The 21671-nt window shown below is 40.8% G+C and overlaps 1 protein-coding gene across 3 annotated transcripts in view; it reads left to right on the forward strand.

Annotated features, from left to right (window-relative positions):
• Positions 1-15687, forward strand: part of IL2RA (interleukin 2 receptor subunit alpha) — a 57661-nt gene extending 41974 nt beyond the window's left edge. For 2 of the 3 annotated variants that reach the window (XM_037143546.2, XM_037143548.2), the window contains exons 3-8: positions 2850-2957; positions 5125-5319; positions 6789-6872; positions 7255-7326; positions 8572-8638; positions 13049-15687. In XM_037143546.2, coding sequence (XP_036999441.2) covers positions 2850-2957; positions 5125-5319; positions 6789-6872; positions 7255-7326; positions 8572-8638; positions 13049-13073 — 551 coding nt within the window. In that variant the 3' untranslated portion in view covers positions 13074-15687. The remainder of the gene's footprint in view (positions 1-2849; positions 2958-5124; positions 5320-6788; positions 6873-7254; positions 7327-8571; positions 8639-13048) is intronic. The other variant, XM_037143547.2, reaches the window with a different exon arrangement.
• The last annotated feature ends 5984 nt before the right edge of the window (positions 15688-21671 follow it).

Below are 21671 nucleotides of genomic sequence, written 5' to 3' on the forward strand. Positions count from 1 at the left end.
CCGGTCTGAACTACATGGTAACTAATTTTAGTAGTTCCTGAAATATTCATTTACTTAACAAATATCTAAGGAGCATCTTCTAGTTCCAAGAACTGGTCTGGGTATGCGGGACATCTAACATTCAAGAAACGTGTTCCAGGGGTAGGCAGAGAACAGACATTACACTAATAATTACTAAACAATTAAAAAAATTCTAGTTCACAGCAGCATGAATGCCACTGAACTGTACACTTAAAATGATTGGTATGGTAAATTTTATGTTATGTCTATTTTATCACATTTTCAAACAATAAAAAAGAATAGTGTGAATAAACCTATATAAAGAATACATACAGTGAAAAGCCATTTCCAGTGCACAATATTGACCTATAGGGCTGCATTAACTTGTTTGTGTTCTGATTTCCAAAGCTCATACTTCATGCCACCAATATACCGGTTGATGAAATGCACTTATCCTAGCTCCACCTCCAGAAATGTGGGACTGACTACTTCTCGAGTGTCCCCCCGGTGCCACGGACACGCATGAATGAATAAATATAACTGAGAGATGCTGAGATCTGTTTGGGGAGGAGGAGTGGGCTGTGGCCAGTTTCTCAGGGGAGACAAAGGCCAGCAGCGACCAGTTTCTTCGAAGAGAAAAAGTCCCCAAGCGCCTTTCTCCATAGCCTTTTATTGGGTTGTAATACACAGGAATGCAGGGTGGCAAGGATCAAACAGTAGATAACATTTCAAAGAGATCTGAGGGCTTCAGAGTCTGAGTCAGTGTCTGTCACGAAGAGAGTTGCAGAAACTTTGGGAGACATACTCATTTCCTCTCAGACCCTTATCATATGAATGAAAGCACTCTTAGCAAAGCAGATTTCACAGGTTTATCAGCAAGTCTTTGTGATGCCAGATTTTCCCCCAGGACATGTTCTAGCAAGGCAAGGAGCTGCACCCCTCCCCAACAGGTATTCAGGCTTTAAGGGGGTTAGAGCCAGGAAGCACTTCTCCCAGAGGACATGGAGACTTGGGCTTTGACAAAGCCAGGGGGCGAGAGTCCATTGCTCTCTGTTGCAGCCCCCCAAGTCCTTCCATGAAGGCCTCCCAAGTGATCGAGTCTGGCTTAGGTTGCCCCCCACTGTGAGGGGTATTACCTGTCATTGACTTCCAACCAAGCTCTGGGGGCAGGGAGAGGAATTGAGGCAGCGTTTGCTACCAGAGACAGGCTTTGTCTCCTGCGGCTGGCATTCCAAAGATGTCTCTCGCCCTTAGCCACAAGGGGTAGAGATACAATTCCTAAAACTAGGCAGAGTGGTCTACTACACAGAAACGCAGCAGTGTGAACTCCTAAGAATGCCCCATGACCCCTCTTCCTCTCTCTCCTTTTCAGTTACCAGCTCTGCAAACCTAAGGAAAAAGTTCTAGGTCCAAAATCAGGATCAATGGGAGAGGCATTACCTCCCCTGTCAAGGGTAAAAAGGAAATAGAAGCTCATGCTACTGAAATCTAGAGGCTTATCTATTACTGACATTTTTCACTCTGGGTACCATGGGGCCTTTTGGAGATTTCTGTGGAGGGGAAATACATAGTCAAGCAGAAATATATTGTTAATCCAAGTACTTCCCCAGCCCACTGTCAGGAACTGGCATTCCAGAGCATGAAGAATATTCCCCAGAGGCGCCACATCCCCTTGCTGGGATCAGAATAACAAGCCACAGGCAGGTCAGACTGATGTGTGTGAGGCCCCCAAATCAGCATGAGGGAAGCAGAGAGGCAGAGGAAATTGTTCACTTAGCATTTCTTTATGTCTGAATTTTCAAACATGGCTTGAGAGCTCAAGGTCCTCATTGCCAGACATGGCTGGCATCACTGGTGGACTGAGTCTCAGCCTCACAATTGCTGGGGAGGGCAAGAAGAGACTGCAGAGCTACTTTCTCAGATATTGTAGTCAGATCGCTTTCCTGTAATAGAATTGATGGGAATGACCCTCAAGGTGCTTTCTAAACCTAAGTTGACCTGATACCATGATTTTGCCATTTAACTTTCTTCTTTGAATCCTGAAAGTTCTCTTGCGAATCCAATTTCCCTACGAGGTCCTTTGTTCATTCCATGATATTAGAAAGTGGTGACTAGTGATGGGTTCATGTCCTTTTATTTCTTAATCCTGGAGATGCTGTTGGTGAGTGGCAGTGACTTTTGTCCTACCCAGACTGTGTAAAGATTGCATATCGGGAGATTACTGCTCTGTTGAAGTACCCCATAATCTTTTTCCCCAGAAGATCCCTTCTTGAACCCCAAGTTAGAATCCCAACTCCCCCTCATTTTGGTGCCCTTACTCAACTCCTTTACCAAAATCTTCGCAATAGAAGGGGGTTGTAGAGAGGTCTTCTTCTCATTACTTTATGATTGCATCTCTCCAACTTTTAAATGAGCTGCTCTAGGGAAACAAGGGAGTCAGTCAGTGGGCTGTTGAGTCAGGTTGCTCTTCAGTGCCGTCACACATGCACACATGCACAGCGTCGGCAGGGTGACGGCCAGAATGGAGTCCCTTTGGGGAGACACACATACACAAAAAATTTCACCACAAAATCTCTCAGTCCTTTCAGAAACATGCTGAAGGTCACTGTCATTACACACACAAATACAGAAGGCCAGTGCTGTCTTGGGCTTGACATGAGCAGGGCCCTCAGGAAATACCCCAAGGGCAGGGCATATGTGTGGGTCATCTTTGTAACCCCAGCACCTAGATATTTCCTGGCACACCACAAGCACTACAAAGACACTTTCTGAATAAGTAATACATGAAGAAGGTTTATTATTGTAAGCCTGTATGAACTTATTTGCTTTTTTCTGTTCATATTCTCTAGCCCCCAGGAACAGACAAAAACAAGCTACTCCTAATCCTGACGAACAGAAGAAAGGAAAAAACACAGAAATGCAAAGCCAAATGCAGCCCACAGACCAAGTTAACCAAGGTAAGAGGTGAATCTGAACAACCGTTGTCTCTCTGAGTACAAGGAGACAACCTTTCTCTTGCAGGTATATGATGTGCTCCCCAAAGGAAGGAAGTCTGTCCCACTATCCTCTCTATTAAGGCTACCATGTCAACAAAAACTTTTGTATAGAATTTGCAGGCTATTGGCTCAGCATTTCAAGTCACTCTCACAGTGGCCAACCTGGGCTCTGGGTTTCTTCCTGGTTTGGGAGCTAGCTGAATATAATTCAATTCACTCCAATCCAATCCAATCCAATCCAATCCAATCCAATCCAATCCAATCCAATCCAATCCAATTTAATTAGTAGGTGTTGGGACTAAAGGTACCAGGCACCGCCAAAGAAGATACAAACATGACCAGCCCATAGTCCCTGCTCTAAGGAAATATTTTGTTTTTCCCTTAAGTAGAAGATAATAAACTGCCAGCAAAGCAATTTACTTCAAGGTGTTTCTCACCATGGGGTTGTAAAATGTGCTGGGCCATATTGGTGAGTCTCAAAGTAGCAGACAAATACCTCTTAGCTAATGGGCTGTGGATGAGTGAACACCATAACTACCCAGTTGCTGTGGCAATTTTCCACAATGAATCATATTGATTGAAATCACCATAATATCAGGAGGAAGTAGAGCCCATTGGGAAAGCCTGAGCTTTGGGGGGAACCAGCTGACCTCATGAAACCCTGTGGTCCCATACTGATTTTATAACTTTACAAAGAACTTTATCATAGTGTATATAATCTCACTTGAACCCCATGACCCAGTGAGTCAGGGAGCAGGAGTACTACTTCTTCAATTTACAAAAGAACTACAGATATTGAGAAGGTAAAAAACTTGGCTAATTATTTTTAAAAACTAATTATTAAAAAAAATAATCCAGGGGCATTGTTGCAACATGAAGTTTTTATCCATTTGCCCCTCAAACTTTGTAATGGAATGGTGTTTTAAAACACATTTGTTTGTTTTTCTCTACTTCTCCCACATTACTCTATACAATTATTGAACTATTTCTCAAAAGGTCAGTGTTTGTTTTTCTTACTCAATAAATAAGCAGCTGGTTCTGGCTATGGGATATTTCACAGATGGTCTTAATTAGGATGTTTTCATTTAAAAGCAGCAAAACCAATTCAAACAGGCTCAAACATTCCAGTTTTCATTGGCTGTATGAGAAATTTTTTGAGCCTAAAACATAAGTTCAGTCATGATTTGCAAGGTGCCACACCAGAGCAGACCCTCAGGACAGAACCACTAGGCTTCCTGCTGTGCCAGAGAGGTTACATAGAGTCTTTGTAGAGGTTATGTTGGGTAGTTAGGTTGTAGAAAATCTGAAAGGTCAGAGAATACGTGTAGCTCCACATGTCTGGGGATAGAGGATATGTGTGGTTCCATATGTTCAGACAAGGGGTGGGTTAGAAAATCTTGAGATTAATATAGAGCAGGACATGATCTCTGGGGTTAAAGGTCAATCGGGTTTTGTTTGGTAAGTGGGAAGCTCCTGGGCATGGGGAATTTTCAGAGGCCTTGATGGACTCAGGAAGGGCAAGCTTCAGGCATGGCTTGATCAGAGATCAGGCTCCAGTTCTCTGAGATTCTCTCAGCCCTTCTCTCCTCATGGCTTTGGCTTTGTCCCCAGCCCTTCTACCATGGTCCCAAGGTGATCATTAGCACAACCCAAGGATGTAACTTCCTCAATCAGCAGTGGAGATCCAGGGTGGTCTTCACTTTTCAGTGACCCACACTGAAAAGCCTTGAGCCTGCCCTTATCTCTCAGCTGAGACCTGCCTTCCTGCTCCTGTACACTTATGAAAACCCTCACTGTGGTCAGAAGTAATCACTCATCCCTCTGCGTAGGGAGCATCTGTTCCTTAACTCTAACACTCAGCACATCCTGCCTTCATGTGCCTTTCTTACCCAATTGACTGACCCCTCCTGCAGGAGTGACTGGATCTTTGTGCTTTCCCACAAGGTACTCAGCAAAGTTCCTGACACACAGACATTCTCAATACATATTGGTTAAGTGAAATAAAATGAATGAACAAATGAATAAACAAAAGAATCAGAACCAAGGTCCAGACTCTAAGAAGGGGAAACTTGCATTTATTCATATTGCTTCCCCAACTTGCCTTTGGAATTTTCTTTTTCCCTTCCAGGTCATTGCAGGGAGCCTCCACCATGGGAACATGAAAGTTCAGAGAGAATTTATCATTTCGCGGAGGGGCAGATCATTCACTACGAGTGTGCCCAGGGATTTAGGGCTCTACAGAGAGGTCCTGCCAAGAGCATCTGCAAAATGATCTGTGGGGAGGTGAGGTGGACACAGCCCCAGCTCAAGTGCATAAGAGAAGGTAAGAACAACCAGTTCCTAGGTATGGAGGGCACCTTCTTGAGTTCACTACTTTGGTTTTTCCATCAGGCCAACCAGGGTGGAATTCCTGACCCACCACCTATGTAACCTTGGGCAAGCCGCTTAATCTCTGTGGGTCTCTGTTTTCTTTTTTTCTCATTCTAGAAAAAAAAGACAAGATAAACTCTAAGGTCTCTAGCACTGAAGGTCCCCTGTATCCTGAGTGGGGATAAGTAGTAGGAGACAGAAGAGGAGATAAGGTCTATTGAGTGTCCCAAAGCCTCCGGATCACTCAATGCTAATAATTCTCCCCCTTTCCTATTTGATTCTGAAATTTCACTTATTTCTCTAAGCTACCAAGACTTCCTCTCATTCAAAAGGGAAAGTCCTTGCCCTGGCAGGTGTGACTGAGTGGATTGAGAACAGGCTATGAACCAAGTGGTCACTGGTTCAATTCCCAGTTAGGGCACATACCCAGGTTGTGGGCCAGGTCCCCAGTAGGGGCCGTGTGAGAGGCAACCACACATTGATATTTGTCTCCCTCTTTTTCCCCTTCTCTTCCCCTCTCTAAAAATAAATAAAATCTTTTTTAAAAAAGGGAAAGTGCAGTCTGTATCCCACAGATTTCTAATTTACTGATATATAATATAAATCCATTTTTGTACAGTGCTACACTGTTGGCATGCAACTTCCCCTGTATCATTCCCACTGAGCTTTGATAAAAGTATAAATATACAGGGAAGAGATTTATTCAAGTGCAAACATGCACACACACCCCCACATGCACACACACTCACATGTACACGCAACCAACCTGTATTAAGGTCTTCTATTTTCATTCTGAAATCATGTTACTGTTTCTACAATCAAAGTCACTTACATTTAACTATGGATTACTGGTTCCTTTGCTCACCACCCTTTCCCCGTCCCATGTCTTCCTCTTGGATTCTTCGGGAATTCTGTGTCATTTCCCATAGCCTGTCTTCAGTGAGCCACACTGCTGGCCACAGCATGCTCCTGGTTTCCTTTGTAAAAGGATGTCAGAGCTGGGCCGTATCCCAGGTAACTGACAATATCCATTAGGAATGGGGGACCTGTCAGAGAAAAGCTATCCTTTTGTGTCTTTCTACTTTGTTTGACAGTTCAGTGGTATTTGTATTATTAAGACCTGTCTCCAAGCCACAGATGGAAACCAGGGCTGAGTAGGAGTGTTTCTCAGCATTCTATGGAAAACCAGAATCACAACTAGAATTTCCTCTTACAGGGCTCTGCAGGGGCCACTTATCCACCTCCCTGTGACTCTGATAGGGTGCCGTGTGACGTGGCACGCACAGACAACATGCCCAGCACTGAGATCCACACATTAGCTAGTATGTCCAAAGTCCACTGAGGAGGGCAGGTGGGGTTAGATGGGAAGCCCCCCAGTACCCCCACATTCAGTTACATAGCATTGTTTACTATCTCCTCCAGGTGATGAAGAGTCTCAAGCAAGCACAGACACTCCTTCTGAGAGTGAAACTGCCTGTCCCTTAATAATGACAGGTACTACTACAGGTATGGCTAGAGTCTGTTTCTGTGAAGATAAAAGCTTGGCCATTAAATCATAACGGAGAAAGGGAAGACAGTTTGCCTAGAGCAGCCCCTCCAGCAGATGGGTCAGAGCTGCCCCATGGATGTTTAAAGATCCTCAGACATTTGCGTCCAACCTCCCAACCCTCCAATGCTGGAAAGCAAATGTCCGAAGAAGGAGAAACCAGACTGAGGGTGATGTATCGAGGCGGAAGAATGAAATGCTTGCACGTGGCCTCCCCTTGTCTTTTACATCCCTTCCATCAGTTTCAGAGGTTCTAGCTCAGGAAGAAGCCCTAACACTCTCTAGCCTGTGCAGTCTGATAACGGCAGAAACAGAGTATCTTCCCTTTTCTTTTTTGCACAGATTTTGAAAAACATACGGAATCGACTACAACCCCAAAGATGTTCATATTTACCACTGAGTATCAGATAGCAGGTGGGTAGGAGCCACTTCTGTTCCTGACAAAATGTACCTTAGACAGAGACTGTGGGGCATGTTGTTTGGTGGATAGATTGGTTAGTTGTTTAAAATGGCCCTCTATTTACACTTTATGTTTATAAGAGTAAAAGACTAATCCAGAAATTAACATAACTTAAAATCACAGTAATCAGTTACAGTGAGTTCTGAGTGAAGTCTCAAACCCACCCCGGTCATTTCCTCCTTGAATGGATTCTAAATGACAAAATACCCTGTGCCTGTATGTGACGGGTGAGGCAAAGGAGGAGGGAGGCGGTATAACAAGGCAGAGGGAAAAAAAAACATTCTGTAAGCACTGCAGTTGTTTCCTGGTGAGAGGGGGAAAAACATGCCTTGCAGCAAGAAAATAAAAAATAAAAAACAAGCTCAGAAACAAGAGTAGAACGGGATCACCAGGGGCTGAGGCAGATAGGGAAATGGTGGTCAGAGGGCAGAGTTTCCAGTTAGAAGGTAAGTTGGGGTGGAATGTACAGCATGGTGGTTACAGTTAACAGTACTGTATTGCACATTTGAAAGTTAAGAGGCTATATCTTACCTGTTCTCATCACAAAAAAGAAATGGTAATTATGTGACGTAATGGAGGTATTAGATAACGTTATGGTGGTAATTATATGGCAATACGTAGGTGTATCAAACCAACAAGCTGTACCCCTTACACTTACACAATGTATATGCCAATTATATCTCAATAAAGCCAGGGGGAAAAGAAGAAAAACAGGCTTTGAGACACAGGCTTTAAGATAGATAGGTAGGTAGGTAGGTGGGTAGGTAGATACATACATAGATAAGTGGCTCACTCCAGTGCTAGTTGGGAAATATGAACACTTTCAAGAGATGTTGAAGTGTTTATCATTTATCTTTATATTCCAGTATCTCTTTTACTTGTCACAGGCCTCACTCAGGGCTACTTTAAACTGAGGCCTGGTCTCGGAACCTTTCTGAAGAGAGTGCCCGTCAGCTGGATCTCACCCAAAAGCCTTTTGAGGAAAGGCGCCATGCCCCTCCTCGGCCCATGCCATCTCACCCAGTCCTAGCCTAGTCCTTGAGCTCCCTAAGAAATTGTCTGGGGAGGGAGCTGCACTCTGGGAGGGGAAGCCACAGGGCTCACCTCTTCAGAAAATCCTTGCTCAGGGGGGATTTTCTGAGCTTGCTCTGTGACCTGGCCCAGGGCATATCTTTGCTGAACTGCTTCTCTATCAACAGTGGCTGGCTGCATTCTCCTGCTGATCAGTATCCTCCTTCTGAGCGCGTTCACCTGGCAGCAGAGATGGTGAGTCCCAAATTAAGGAAGCCCTTGCCCAAGCTATCAGTGAAGCCAGAGTAGGAAAAGCACCAGGGCAGTGATACTCATGCCCCCAGCCCACCCCATTGTCTTACTACCCACCAGCAGTCTGGGGAATAGTAGAGGGAGAATTGGTCAATGTACACACTCCCAAAGAGTCAATCAACAAGAATTAAAGCCACAGGGAACTGGGAGAGCAAAAGAAACTAACATTTGTTGAGCACTTACCATATACCACAGGTGGTAAACGCAAGGCCCGCGGCTGAATCTGGCCCTCCATTTTGTTTTATCCTGACCAGTACCTTGTTTCTACCTGGCAGCAGTGCCAAGCTCACTTAACTGTTAAGGAGTAGTTACATTTATACAGTCCTAAGATTACAATCCACTCTTTGAAGGCAACTACAAGGCTGATGTGGCCCCCGGTGAAAATGAGTTTGACACCCATGCCGTATACCAAGCTCAATGCTTATCTAACAAGCATTATCACGACCTGTCTTCTCAGAAACCTTCTCATGGCTACATCTGAGACAGGTAAAGTGACGTAAACCAGATTGCACAGCAGAGGCCCAAACTGCAATCTGAATCAGGAGCCCGGGACCCTCTGGCCCATCGCCTGGCTAGAAGAAAAGTAGGTCCACCCTGAGCTTCTCCCCTGTGCTTCCCACCCCATCTCCAGCAGACCCTACGCCAGAGCCCCCTTGACTGGGAACATGACCCTTGTGTGGCCTTATTTGCATTATCTTGGATTCTCCTGACTACAGATTCGAATAACCAGGAGGAACTTTTTAAAATGCCAATGCTCGGGCCGGAACCAGAATTGCTGGGGGTGGGCCTCAGACTTTGAATTGAAATGAAATTATTTAAATGAGTTTCAAGTGTATAACTCAGTGGTTTTTAGCAATGTTGTATATATACCACCACTATCTAATTATACATTAGAATAATTCCATCGCCCCAAAGAGCAAACCTGAACTTTCCAGTTCCCCATTTCCCCCATTCCCTGGCAACCACTGATCTACTTTCCATCTCTGTGGATTTACCTGTTCTGGACATTTCATATAAGTGGAATCATATAATATATAACCTTGTTGGACTAGAAAATAAGTACTTTTTAAGATCTCAGATGCATCAAATACATACACATCCAATTTTGATCATTCTACACTAAGCCAGTGGCTCTCAAACTTGAGTGGGCACCAGCATCTCCTGGTGGGCTTATTCAGACAGACTGCAGCTGCACCCCCAGAGTTTCTCATTCATCAGGTCTGGGACAGGACCTGAAATTGTACATTCCTAACAAATTCCCACATCATCCTGATACTTCTGCTATAGAATCGAACTTTGAGAACCATTGCACGAGACTAACAATGTTAAGAATCAAGAGAGCGAAGTCATTTCTCTTTCACAGAGAGAGAGAGAGAGAGCCTGCTTCTCCCTCCCTTTAGAGAGCAGACTATAGAGACCTAGCATGTCACTCTTTCGATGATCGAGGGAATCCCTACCCGCACACCAGAATGCACTCTGGCCAACACTAACATAAACTCCCCAGCGAGACCCTGAGAAGATATTTATTAGGTCCTCTCCTTCCTTCAATGACAAGACAATACATCTCAAGGATTTTTTTCATTTCAGTAGCTTAAAGACCGAAAGCCTTCAGACACAACAAATGAAGGTATTTGGGAGTGGTAAAGGTTTTAGAATTTATGCTGTAAAACGAAGAACAACCTAAAATTGAGTTCCCACAAGCTCTTCCAGACTGACAATCTTCCAGGAGATGCAGACCCAGTGTGTCCAAGACTAGTCCAAATTCTTCCTAAAATCAAATTTCAGCTGATAGTGCCCTCTTATGGCCAAACAGAATCCTACAATTTATTTATTTGTTTATTTTAGCACTTAATAGGGGCTAGTGATGAGTCAGAGTTGGCTTATACTGGCTTCTGAGAGCTAAAATTGAATGTTCAGAAAATTGCAAACTGTTTTTAGCATAGTCATTATGAAAAATTAAAGTATATAAACATGTAATTAAATAAATTACATTAAATACAAAATTAAATACTCAAAATTAATCACATTTCTAATTATTTTACTGCATTCCACTGCTTTCCTTGTTCTCAGGGTTGTTTACATCTATTGCATCTGTGTTAAGAAAATGCTGTGTAATGGCTTGCTACTGTATGCCTCTTTCCAACTCTGCGTTCAGTGGTGTCATACTGGTAGCTTGAAACTAGGTGAGGTGGGAGTATTCAGAGAGCTGGTTGTTAAACATTCAGCCCCCATGGGAGTTCTGGACAAGGTAGAAAGTATCCAATTGGGATACATAGAAACTGGGGAGAGTAAGAACTGTACTATCCAATACCAGTAGCCACTAGTCACATGTGACTATTTAAGTTTAAACTTAGATAATGAGATACAATTAAAAATTCAGCTCATTAGTTGCACTAGCCTCTTTCCAAGAGTTCAAAAGCCACTGGTGGCTACCTTATTGGACAACACAGATGCAAAATATTTCCATCATTGCAAAATTCTTATAGCTCAGTGCTGGCTGGAAACTAAGCATTTTCAGTTCATGAAAATCACTTAGCATAGCTCATTGCTATTATTATTCCTTTTCTAAAACTATTGTACTCATATAGTTTAAAAATTTTACAGAGTATCTCCTATGTAGATGTTGGTAAAAGATATAAACTTCCATTTAGTAGATGAGTAAGTTTGGGGGATATAATGTGTAGCATTGTGGTTATAGTCAACAATACTGCATTATATACTTCAAAGTTTCTAAAAGACTAGATCTTACCTGTTCTCACCACAAAAAAAAATGATTATTATGTGACTCAGTGGAGGTGTTAGCTGATTCTATGGTGGCAATCATGTTGCAATATATAAATGTATCAAATTAACATGTTTATACCTTGAACTCAAACAATATTATATGTCAATTATATCTAAAAAAACATTTAGATGAATATCTGAATTTTATTAACCAATATAACCCCAATAAATTTCATAAAAATATACAGGGATTGGCAAAAGTAGGTTAAATCACCAGCTATCATTACCTCAAAGATAAATCATAACTAAGAATACAAAATGATAACAATAATAAGACAAATAATGCAAGCAAATAATACAATAATGAAAATAATAATAGAAGAATAAACTCTGTGTTTTGTGTACTCACAACTGTAAACCTACTTTTGCTCACCCCTGTAAATATATATATATATTTAAGAATATCTAACATGTGCCAGGCACTTGTCAAGACCCCGGAGATAAATGCAAATGACTCCTCCTCTCCGGAGCTTACAGATTAGTAGAAGAGAAGGGGAAAAAAATAGAAACTTTAAATAAATTTGTGAAAGCCTAAGACTGAGACATTTACAGGAGCAAAGGAAAAGACCACTTAACCCTACATGGGGTGCCAAGAAGGCTTTTAGAGTTGAAGGTGCCTAAGATGCCTGAAGCCAGATTTTAAAAGGCAGGAGAGAGCTGCTGGACAGAGGGAGCACGGGAGAGAGAAAGTGGTGGGAAGGAGCACAGTAATGTTTGGGGGAAGCCACAGAATTCTGAACCCAAAGTCCATGGGGCAGTGGTGACAGCGATGCCCTGGGGATGGGCAGTGACCAAGTCATGGAAGATCAGGTCAGGCTGAGGGGCGTAGAGCCTCTCCAGAGGGCAACAGAGAGCACCACAGAAGTTTTACTTATGGAACAAATTAACATCAACCCCTTGAATGGTCTGGCTCCAGCAGAGGCTGGATTTAAGGTGGGTAACAGTGGTGGCAGTTTGATTATGTCACGATGGAGTAAATCCACATAGGAGAGGATGACAGCATGAACTAAGTTAGCAGGCACAAGTTAAAAAGAAGCAAAAGAATAAAAAATACATAAAGGAAGTCAAGATAGCTGATTGGAAGTGAGGGTTAAGGAAGAGGAATGACTCAAGATGAGTCCCAGTTTTAGAGCGTGACAGTAGGACCCAGTAGTCACTACACAGTGGGATGAAATGTAAAGTGAGGATCTACAGTAGTAGTTAACTTTGCAAAGCTGGGGGGTTAACCTCCACTGCCTGGGACATGCTCAGCCTCCACACCTTAATTGTCCAGTCCTGGAACTGGCAGGAAAATGGAAGGGCTTTCTCAGGCTGTTTCTCGGATTGGCTCACTGCACAGTGATTGGATTTTCATTCTGTAAAAACCATAGGGCAGTCTTGATGAGATGGAGGAGTCTTGAGGTCAGATGTCAGCATATGGAAAGGTACTAATATCCTGGAGTGGAATTTATAGTTAGTAGGTCAATGTGAGCTTAGCTGAATGTTCCACCCACATCAGTTTAAGGTGAAACCACATTTTTCTTGGTGCAGTATTACACTGATGACTAATACTTAGTTATATCCCTGCAGGAGGAAGAATAGAAGAACAATCTAGAAAGTCAGAGTGGTACAGCCTATCGCCAAGAACAGCCCACAGAAGTCATGAAGCACAAGCAAAATCAAAGAAATTAAACATTCTCCCAAGCTGCATCTCCTGTGATCCCTTGGGTTTTGGAAGGCTCTGAAGACACATCACAGAACAACTGGCAGCTGCAACCCCATCATGAAGCCAGCTCTGGAGTATCAATGAGTGAGCTCAACATGCTTCTAAGTAGCACTTCCAAGATTACTGGAGGAACAGAGTGGAACAACCAGAACTTTCACTCTTATTTTTATGTGTATGTGAAGCTTGATAAGCAAGGAACTCTCTAGTTTATACTACATACCCTATATAGTATAAATAAAATGGCTTAATGTTAATTTTATCCCAACTTCCCAGTTTAGATATCCCAAGGAAAACCCAAGCCCTAATTTAAAAGACACACACAAACTCTCTAGCATATGTAATAAGACCTTGTCCCTTGATCCACATAAATCCTTTCCCAGCCTCCAGTTGACTAACCCATTCTCCTGCTCATATTTCTTAGCGACCACCCTCAAAGAGCTCTGGACTGGTAACTGCATCGTTTTGTTCTTAGGTCAGTCCTCTAAACTAGCACCCCCTCCACTGAACCTTCGGTTTGGAATTTCAAAAGAACAGAAGTCATGGCAGAATTATAGTTAGGTAACACCAAAACCAAGCAATCAAGCCTTGGAATTATAGAGCTTCAATATTTGAGAGAATTTTAGTGGAGTTCATGTCAGGAAAAGAAGGATAATTACCACATTTTGCCATCTATAATGTGCACTTTTTTGCCCAAATTTTTGAGGGAAAAATAAGGATACACATTATATATGGGGGGTACTAATTTTATATCTATAGAAACATTTTTAATTTTTTTATTTATGCATATGCATTAAAAGTATAACTCTAAAAAGCAATAACAATGTCCATATGCAAAATAATACCCTGGAATACCATAATAGATTTTAGATATAAATAAAAAATTGAATTAAAAAGTTAAAACAAAAGATTTTTAAAATTATTTATGTATTTATCTTTAGAGGTGAAGGGAAAGAGAGAAATATCAGTGTATGGTTGCCTCTCATGCATCCCCTGCTGGGAACTGGCTTGCAACCCAGGTATGTGCCCTGACTGGGAATTGAACCGTGATCCTTTGGTTCACAGGCCTGCGCTCAATCCACTGAGCTACACCAGCCAGGACTAAAGGAAAGATTTTTATTTCCCTGAAAGTTTTGGCCAAAACGGTAGGTGTACATTATGCATGGCAAAATATGGTAGGTCCCAGATAATGAATTATACCTATTAAAAAAACGTCAATTATTCATTAATAATAGGTTTCTTTAAGAGTTAGTTTCTTTGGGGTTGTTATAAATGACACTCTGAATTAGTCCTGCAATAATTTGATGTTTATAGATAGATATATGATGTGGAAATGTGTACATTTCCAGACAATTGTCATAGAAACCCAATAAGAGATCAAATACATTCAATGTTTATAGAAAGAAGGAAAGAAAGAAGAAGGAATTGAGGAGGGCAAAGGAAGATCATACTTACCAGATGTGACTATGAAAAAGGACATACCAGTGGTCCTCAAACTGTTAGCAAATCAGAATCTCCTGGAGGTCTCCTTAAAACACAGATGGTTGCCCAAAACAGTGTGACTCAGTTGGCTGAGCTTCATCCCACAATTTGAAAGGTTGCTGGTTCAATTCCCTGTCAGGGCACATGACTAGATTACAGGTTCAGTTCCTGGTCAGTGTGCATATGAGAGGCAACCTTATGAGAGGATTGATGTTTCTCTCTCACATTGATGTTTCTATTCCCCTCTTTTTCTCTCCCTTCCCCTCTTTCTAAAAGTAAATAAATAAATAAATATCTGAAAAAAATACTGATGACTGGGCCCATCTCTGAAGTTTCAGAATCAACAGGTCTGGTCTGGGCCTGAAAATCTACATTTCTAACAAATTCCAGGTGAGGATAATGATTCTGATCCACCTACCATACTCTGAGAACCACTGGGTTATACTACTCCATGCCCACTGATCTTCAATGCCTATTGAAAAAAATGAGCTCCAGATGCTGGGATTTCAGTGAAATTTCTTGTACAGACTTTTACATAAGAGTTCAGTGCTAAAACTGGTTGACTTCAGATGTCCCACTTGGACAAAATCACATGACTAAGGCAATTAGTGAGAAGTTTAAACCAGTAGCCAGTTTTCATTTCTGGAAGGGCAGGAAACTGTTATTAAAAAAATGGGCAGGTGTCAGCAGGTCCACATCAGAATTAAAGAACCATTTTCTGTCCTTTCTGTGTCCCACCAAGTACCATGCAGATTCCATTGTCAATGTTCTTCCCCTGCCGCCACCATCCCAAATTTGCGTTTTGAGGTTAGAGTTGAGAAAACTCTCAGACCAAAAAATTTTTTTTTAATCTTACTTATCTTACTTGAATAAAATTGAGCTGAAGTTTCATTACTCATTTGGGAGAGGGGGGACTATGAGATCAATTTTTTTTCATAATAAATAAGATGTTTATTTTCCTTTTTTATTCTCATTCTTTTACAAATGTAGGGTGGAGTTTTCAAGAAGCTACATATGTGATAATGTCATCACTCTGATATTAACATACAGTGAGTTTATTACTATAGTTTATAAAGGAATTAATAAACAATATTTTTTTAATTTCTTGATTTTATTGTCTAAATATGATATTACTAGATGTAACTACATAAACAAAAGCTCTTTGGGATTCTCAATACTTTTAATAACATACAGAGGTGCTGAAAAATAGCTAACAAGCACATTATCATTAGTCATTTTAGAAATGCAAATCAAAACCACAATGAGAAGACTTGAAGAAGAAGGAGGAGAAGGAGAAAAGGAAGGAAAGAAGGAAGGAAGGAAGGAAGGAAGGAAGGAAGGAAGGAAGGAAGGAAGGAAGGAAGGAAGGAAGGAAGGAAGGAAGGAAGGAAGAGGGAGAAATGTTGAGTAGGATATGGAGAAATAGTAACCTTCATACATTGCTCATTGCCGGTGGGAATGTAAATGATGTACCCACTGTGAAAAACAGGTTGGTGGTTCCTCAAAAAGTTAAACATTGAATTACTACATGTTAGCAGTTTTACTACTAAGTATATACTCAAGAGAGATGAAAACCTATGTCCAGACTGAAACTTACACATGACTATTTACAAGAACATTATAGCCAAATAGCCAAGAGGTAAAAACAACCCAAATTCCCCTCAATGGATGCATGGCTAAGGAAATTGTTGTATATCCATACACTGCAATATTATTCAGCCACAAGAAGGAATGAAGTACTGATACATGCTGCAATGTAGATAAGCCTCAAGGACATGCTAAGTGAAAGAGCCAGATACAGAAGGTCACACATTCCTTTTATATGGTATATGCAGAATAGGCAGCTCCATAGAGACAGAAAGTAAATTAGCACTTACCAGAGCTTGAAGAGAGTGACTGCTTAATGGGTATACCTGTTTTTCTGGAATGATAAACACAACAATCTCACTAAAAGACTGAAACCTAATGCCTAATTTTATGACATGAAACAATTCTCTCCCCCATACCTTAGCATCACAAAAATAGCACTTCTCATGGTGATGGGGAAAGGCATCCACAAGAACTGCAGGTCTCACACTCTATTTAAGAAGTCTCTAGGGAAACTCAGAGGCAATAGGGGAGAAAATGATAATAGAGAAAATTTTGTCTTTAGCGCCACAGTAACAGCAAAGAGTAAACATGTAATAACTCCTAGCCAGATGAACATAAAGGCTCACACACCAAAGGCCTATTTACCTCAGTTTTTTTTACCTACTACGTTGTGTCCAGCATTCAACAAAAAATTACAAGATATACTAGAGGCAAAAACACAGTTTGAAGAGACAAAGCTCGCGTCAGAACCAAACTCAGCTATGGCAGAGATGCTGGAATTATCAGACTAGGGATTTCAAACAACTGTGGGAAATAAATCATTCTGACACATATTGCTATGTCCCCCTAAACCTATTCTTCCATTGGTAGTAAAAGCCCCCGGGATTCAGTGGAACACATCCCTCTCCCCAGCTAGGGATATTTGCTAGCCTCCCTTGCAGCTAAGTCTGGTCATGTGACTAAGTTCTAACCATTGAGACATGAGCAGAAGTGTGACATTTTCAGGATACATTTTCAGAGAAAAGGTATGCCTTTCTCCTTCTTAGTTCCACTGGCTGGCAGGTGGTCTTGGTGGTGAGAGTTAGAACTACCACTGGGATAGAAACTGAATCTTAAGTATGACTAGGAACAAAACCAAAAGAACCTGGATATCTGACACTGTGGAAGTGCCACACCAGGACTGTTTACATTTGTACTGTACTTGAGACAGAAATGCCCTCACATTTAGGCCACTGTGGTTTTTGCCCTTCTTAGAGCAGCTATACCAGCATCCTATGACAATAATCCATCTCTCCTAATATCTTGCATGTACATGCCCCTCCCTCCAATTTTGCTTATACTGTAATATTAGCATTAAAATATTTTCAGTAGAAAATGGGACAAGAATAGCTTTTACCCTTCAAACAGACTTTCAAGTAAATGCATGTTTTCATTTCCATAAATACTACCTTAAAATTTTTTCCTCTAGGAGGTAAATAAGTATATTAGAAAAAACAGTGTTGATTCTTTGTAGTAATTTAACTACTCCCTTACTCATCTTTGGAGAATGACTAGAGTTAATTTACAATGTCCCTGAAGGCTTTCCAAAAATATTGGCTCACAACCGATGTTCCTAACAGATGGTGCTTTCTGGCTAAGTCAGGAATCAGAATGAAGGAGCTTCTGAGATTTTCAAAGGCAATCCCTGTTATTTCCACTCCTCCTTTGAAAAATGTCTTCTTCTTCTACAATATTGAGAAATATGCCTTTGTAGTTCTACTATTGCTCTGGGAACAGGGACCAAAAGAACTTTATGTGGTCAAAAGAAAAGAATTGGTTTCCTTCATAGCTCAACAATCTTATCAAGAACATAGTTTTGGGAGATTTGTCCTCTCTCTCCTGTTTCCAATGTCATTTATCCAACATGAGATTAATTTCATGGTTTCAAATAAGCTGTAAATATTCCAGAATTTTTACCAGATCACCATATCTAGAAGTAAAAAGAGCTTCTTTCCTGAGGAGGTCCCAGGAAATAAGTTCTTCAGTCTTTTTGGCTCAAATTAGGCCTCATGTCTACTCTGAACTGTAGCAAAAGCATATAAAATGACGCATTTCCTTGGGTTTGACCCACATATCTCACCCTTAAAATTAAGAGTAGAATCAACTTTCCTCATTGGCTACTTGGAGTAGGGAGAATTATAAAAAACAAATGAAAAGTAGGTTGTCACCAAAAGAAGAGAGAATGGATATAGGGATAAGTAAGCATACTTTATCGCCTATGAAGAAGTATTGTTCTCTTTTTAAAATTCTAAATTTTCACAACAATCATACTATCACAACACTTAGAAAGAACTAGGTCAAAGCTTAATCATGAGAATAAAAAAAATGTGGACAAAAAAATTTGTTAGGAGTGGAATATGGGAATTTTTAAGGGTATAGAAAAACTTCTTTGATGTTCTTCCATTGACAGTGTGCTAGGCTGTCCAAGCAAAACTTGGACTCAGTATCTGAGAAGCAGTATTATAGACTAGAATGGAATTGGGATGGGAGTGTTGGGCCAGATGGAAGAGGGGAAAGTGAAGACTCAGAAGCACTTGGACCTTGATATTAAAAAGCATGGGCCAGCAGATTATAGAGATTGGAGATGGAGAATGAGGAAGGAAAAGGGCTGAAATAAGCTTAGAAAATTTTCTCCTCTTCTTACATATGTGTGTGCATGGTCAGAAACACAACTCTGTGCCAGTCCAGAGAGCACTGGCAGAATATATGATGTGTGCCCAGTCCTCCTTATGCTCCGTGATACTACATCAATGATTCTTTCCTCCCCTCCAACGATCTCTTGCTCAGGAGGTTCAAAGACTCCACCAGCTATAAGATCAAGTACATAATCTCAGTCTGTCAATTTAAACATTTCCACCCTCCACTCTGACCGGGATGCTGTATTATATGCTGTCCTCTAAACACCAGTGCTACTCCCCTTATTTCACTTCTGTCCATCAACCAGAGCAATTGCAAATTCCACCACCTGAGCTCTGCCTTGTGCCAATCACAGTCTCATCCTTTCAACTCAGCATTCATTTTCACTTAGTTGACAATTATTGTTGGTTAACTTCCCCCCATATATGTAAGGTGTGCAAAGTGATGTTTGATGTATATAAGCATTATGAAATGATCACCATAATCAAGCTAATTAGCATATCCATCACCTCATATAGTTACCTTTTTGTGTATACATGAAAACAATTAAGATCTGCTCTCTCAGCAAATTTCAGATACACAAGGCAGTATTAACTATAATCGCCATGCTAAGCATTGGATCTCCAGAATTTATTCGTTTTGGATAACTGAAACTTTGTATCCCTTGACCAATATCTCCCATTTACCCCACCCCCATCTCCTGCCCCGGTAACTACCATTCTACTCTCTAATTCTATAAATTTGACCTTTTTAGATTTGTCATATAAGTGGGGTTATATGGTATTTGTCTTTCTGTGTCTGGCTTATTTAATTTAGCACACTGTCTGCCAGTTTCATCCATGTTGTCACAAATACAAAATTTTCTTTTTTAAGGTTGAATAATATTCTATTTTGTATGTATATGTGTGTATGTATCACATTTTCTTTGTCTCTTCATCTGTTGATGAACACAGGTTGTTTCCATATCTTGACTGTTATGAATAATGCTGCAGTGAACATGAGAGTGTGGATATCTTATTGATATACTAGTCTTATTTCCTCTGGGTATATACAAAGAAGTGGAATTGTTGGATGGTAAGATAGTCCTTGTTTTATTTTTGAGAAACCTGTATACAATTTTCACAATGGCTGTACCATGTGAGTAAGCTCTTTGTATTTTATTTTTCTTTCCTTCTTCCCCAATTTGGAGCTTGTTGTATGTAATAGAATTCCACTATTTACCTTAGTGCTATGCAGATAATAACCATCCCTTAATATTTGAGGAAAGAAAGGGTCTTTTACCTCATTAGACCTACAGATTAACATCTATTGGTTGGGCATCAGTCAGAAGAGTCCAGATATATTGAGCTTTACCCCAGAGTTCTAGATGTATCTAGAACTGGTCCTTATTAGTGTCCACTAATAATTCTTTTTTCTTACATTCTTTGTGCTTGGTATATAGAACATTTTTTTGTGAAAGATTCTGAAATTTTATCTTTAAACCAATCACAAGATAGTTTTTATTCTTACATTAATCTGTTCAACATTTATGCACCCAACCAGTGCCATATTTGTTTAGGATATGCAACTGCTACCTTCTATACCTGGTATTTGGGAATCCCTGGCAGATGTGTTTTCATAATTAACTATGGAAGAAAAATATTGTGTAGTACACTGAACAGACCAACAAGGAAAAAATTATACAAGGATCAAATGACAAAATTTATGGAAACAACACTAAGAGAATAAAGTATCTGAAAAAAAAGTAGACTAATAGCCAGCTAGCTATCTTTGAGCAGTCAGGTGAGACAGGCAGCTAGGTATTTTTCATTTCTAATTAGATTAAAAGAGAAAATTTGGTTTAAGCTCCTTAGATGACCTTGAAAAAATAGGACCCACTAAGAGAGAATACTAAGTGTTTGAAATCCTCAGCACTTCAGGTGGAATAAATGCTTTAGAGCAAAGTGATTAATTGTGAAAATAGTACTGTTAATCAGCAATGGAGTAAAAGATGCAACAGCAGAAGTGCTGAAGCATCAGGCATCTCTATCAGCAAGAGATGGTTCCAGGCTCCAGCAGCCTGTGGTAGGTCCAGCAAAGAGAGAAGTGGTTGACCACCATCACCAGTTTCTGGGAGTTACAGATTCTGAAAATTTTTGCAGTTACAGCAGCACTGATTTCAATAGTAGCAACAGTGTCCACCAGTATTAGCCCTAAGTACTCCTAGACTCACATAACATCACCTCCTTCTTTTTGTCCCTCTAGACTCTACTTCCTGCAGTACAAATCTCTGAGTTGTTTCCATTTTGTTCCTCAGGCCTTAAAACATTTATGTAACCACATACTTGTATTAAAAATAAAAGTTCTGTTTGGCTTTCCATTTCTAGCCAAGATGAAATAATAGGGAAAAAATTATCTTTATGTCTAAAACAACTAAAAATAAACAAAATATATGAGATAACAATCTTTAAAACATTTGGTATGAGGCAATGAATCTGCTCCCTGAGAGACAGGAAAGAAACAAGTTGAGCCCTATGCCAGTCCCAGCTTGCTAACTTGAGAGAGTTTTCCAGCATGGTGCCAGGGGCAGGAGCCCAGGTGGAGACCAGCAGACTTCCTGAGTTGGAGAAGGAGCTGTTTCCAGAGAGACCAAGACCATTAGAGTTCATAGGGAGGAGGACAGAGAGAAAAAGGCAGCACTGAGAGAGAACCCAGAGACCTGCAGATTATGGAAAGGCTGCTTTAGTGTCTTAAATTTTACTA

The sequence above is a fragment of the Artibeus jamaicensis genome, unplaced genomic scaffold (assembly GCF_021234435.1).
Source record: "Artibeus jamaicensis isolate MK-2021 breed Jamaican fruit bat unplaced genomic scaffold, CSHL_Jam_final contig_426, whole genome shotgun sequence".
NCBI lineage: Eukaryota > Metazoa > Chordata > Mammalia > Chiroptera > Phyllostomidae > Artibeus > Artibeus jamaicensis.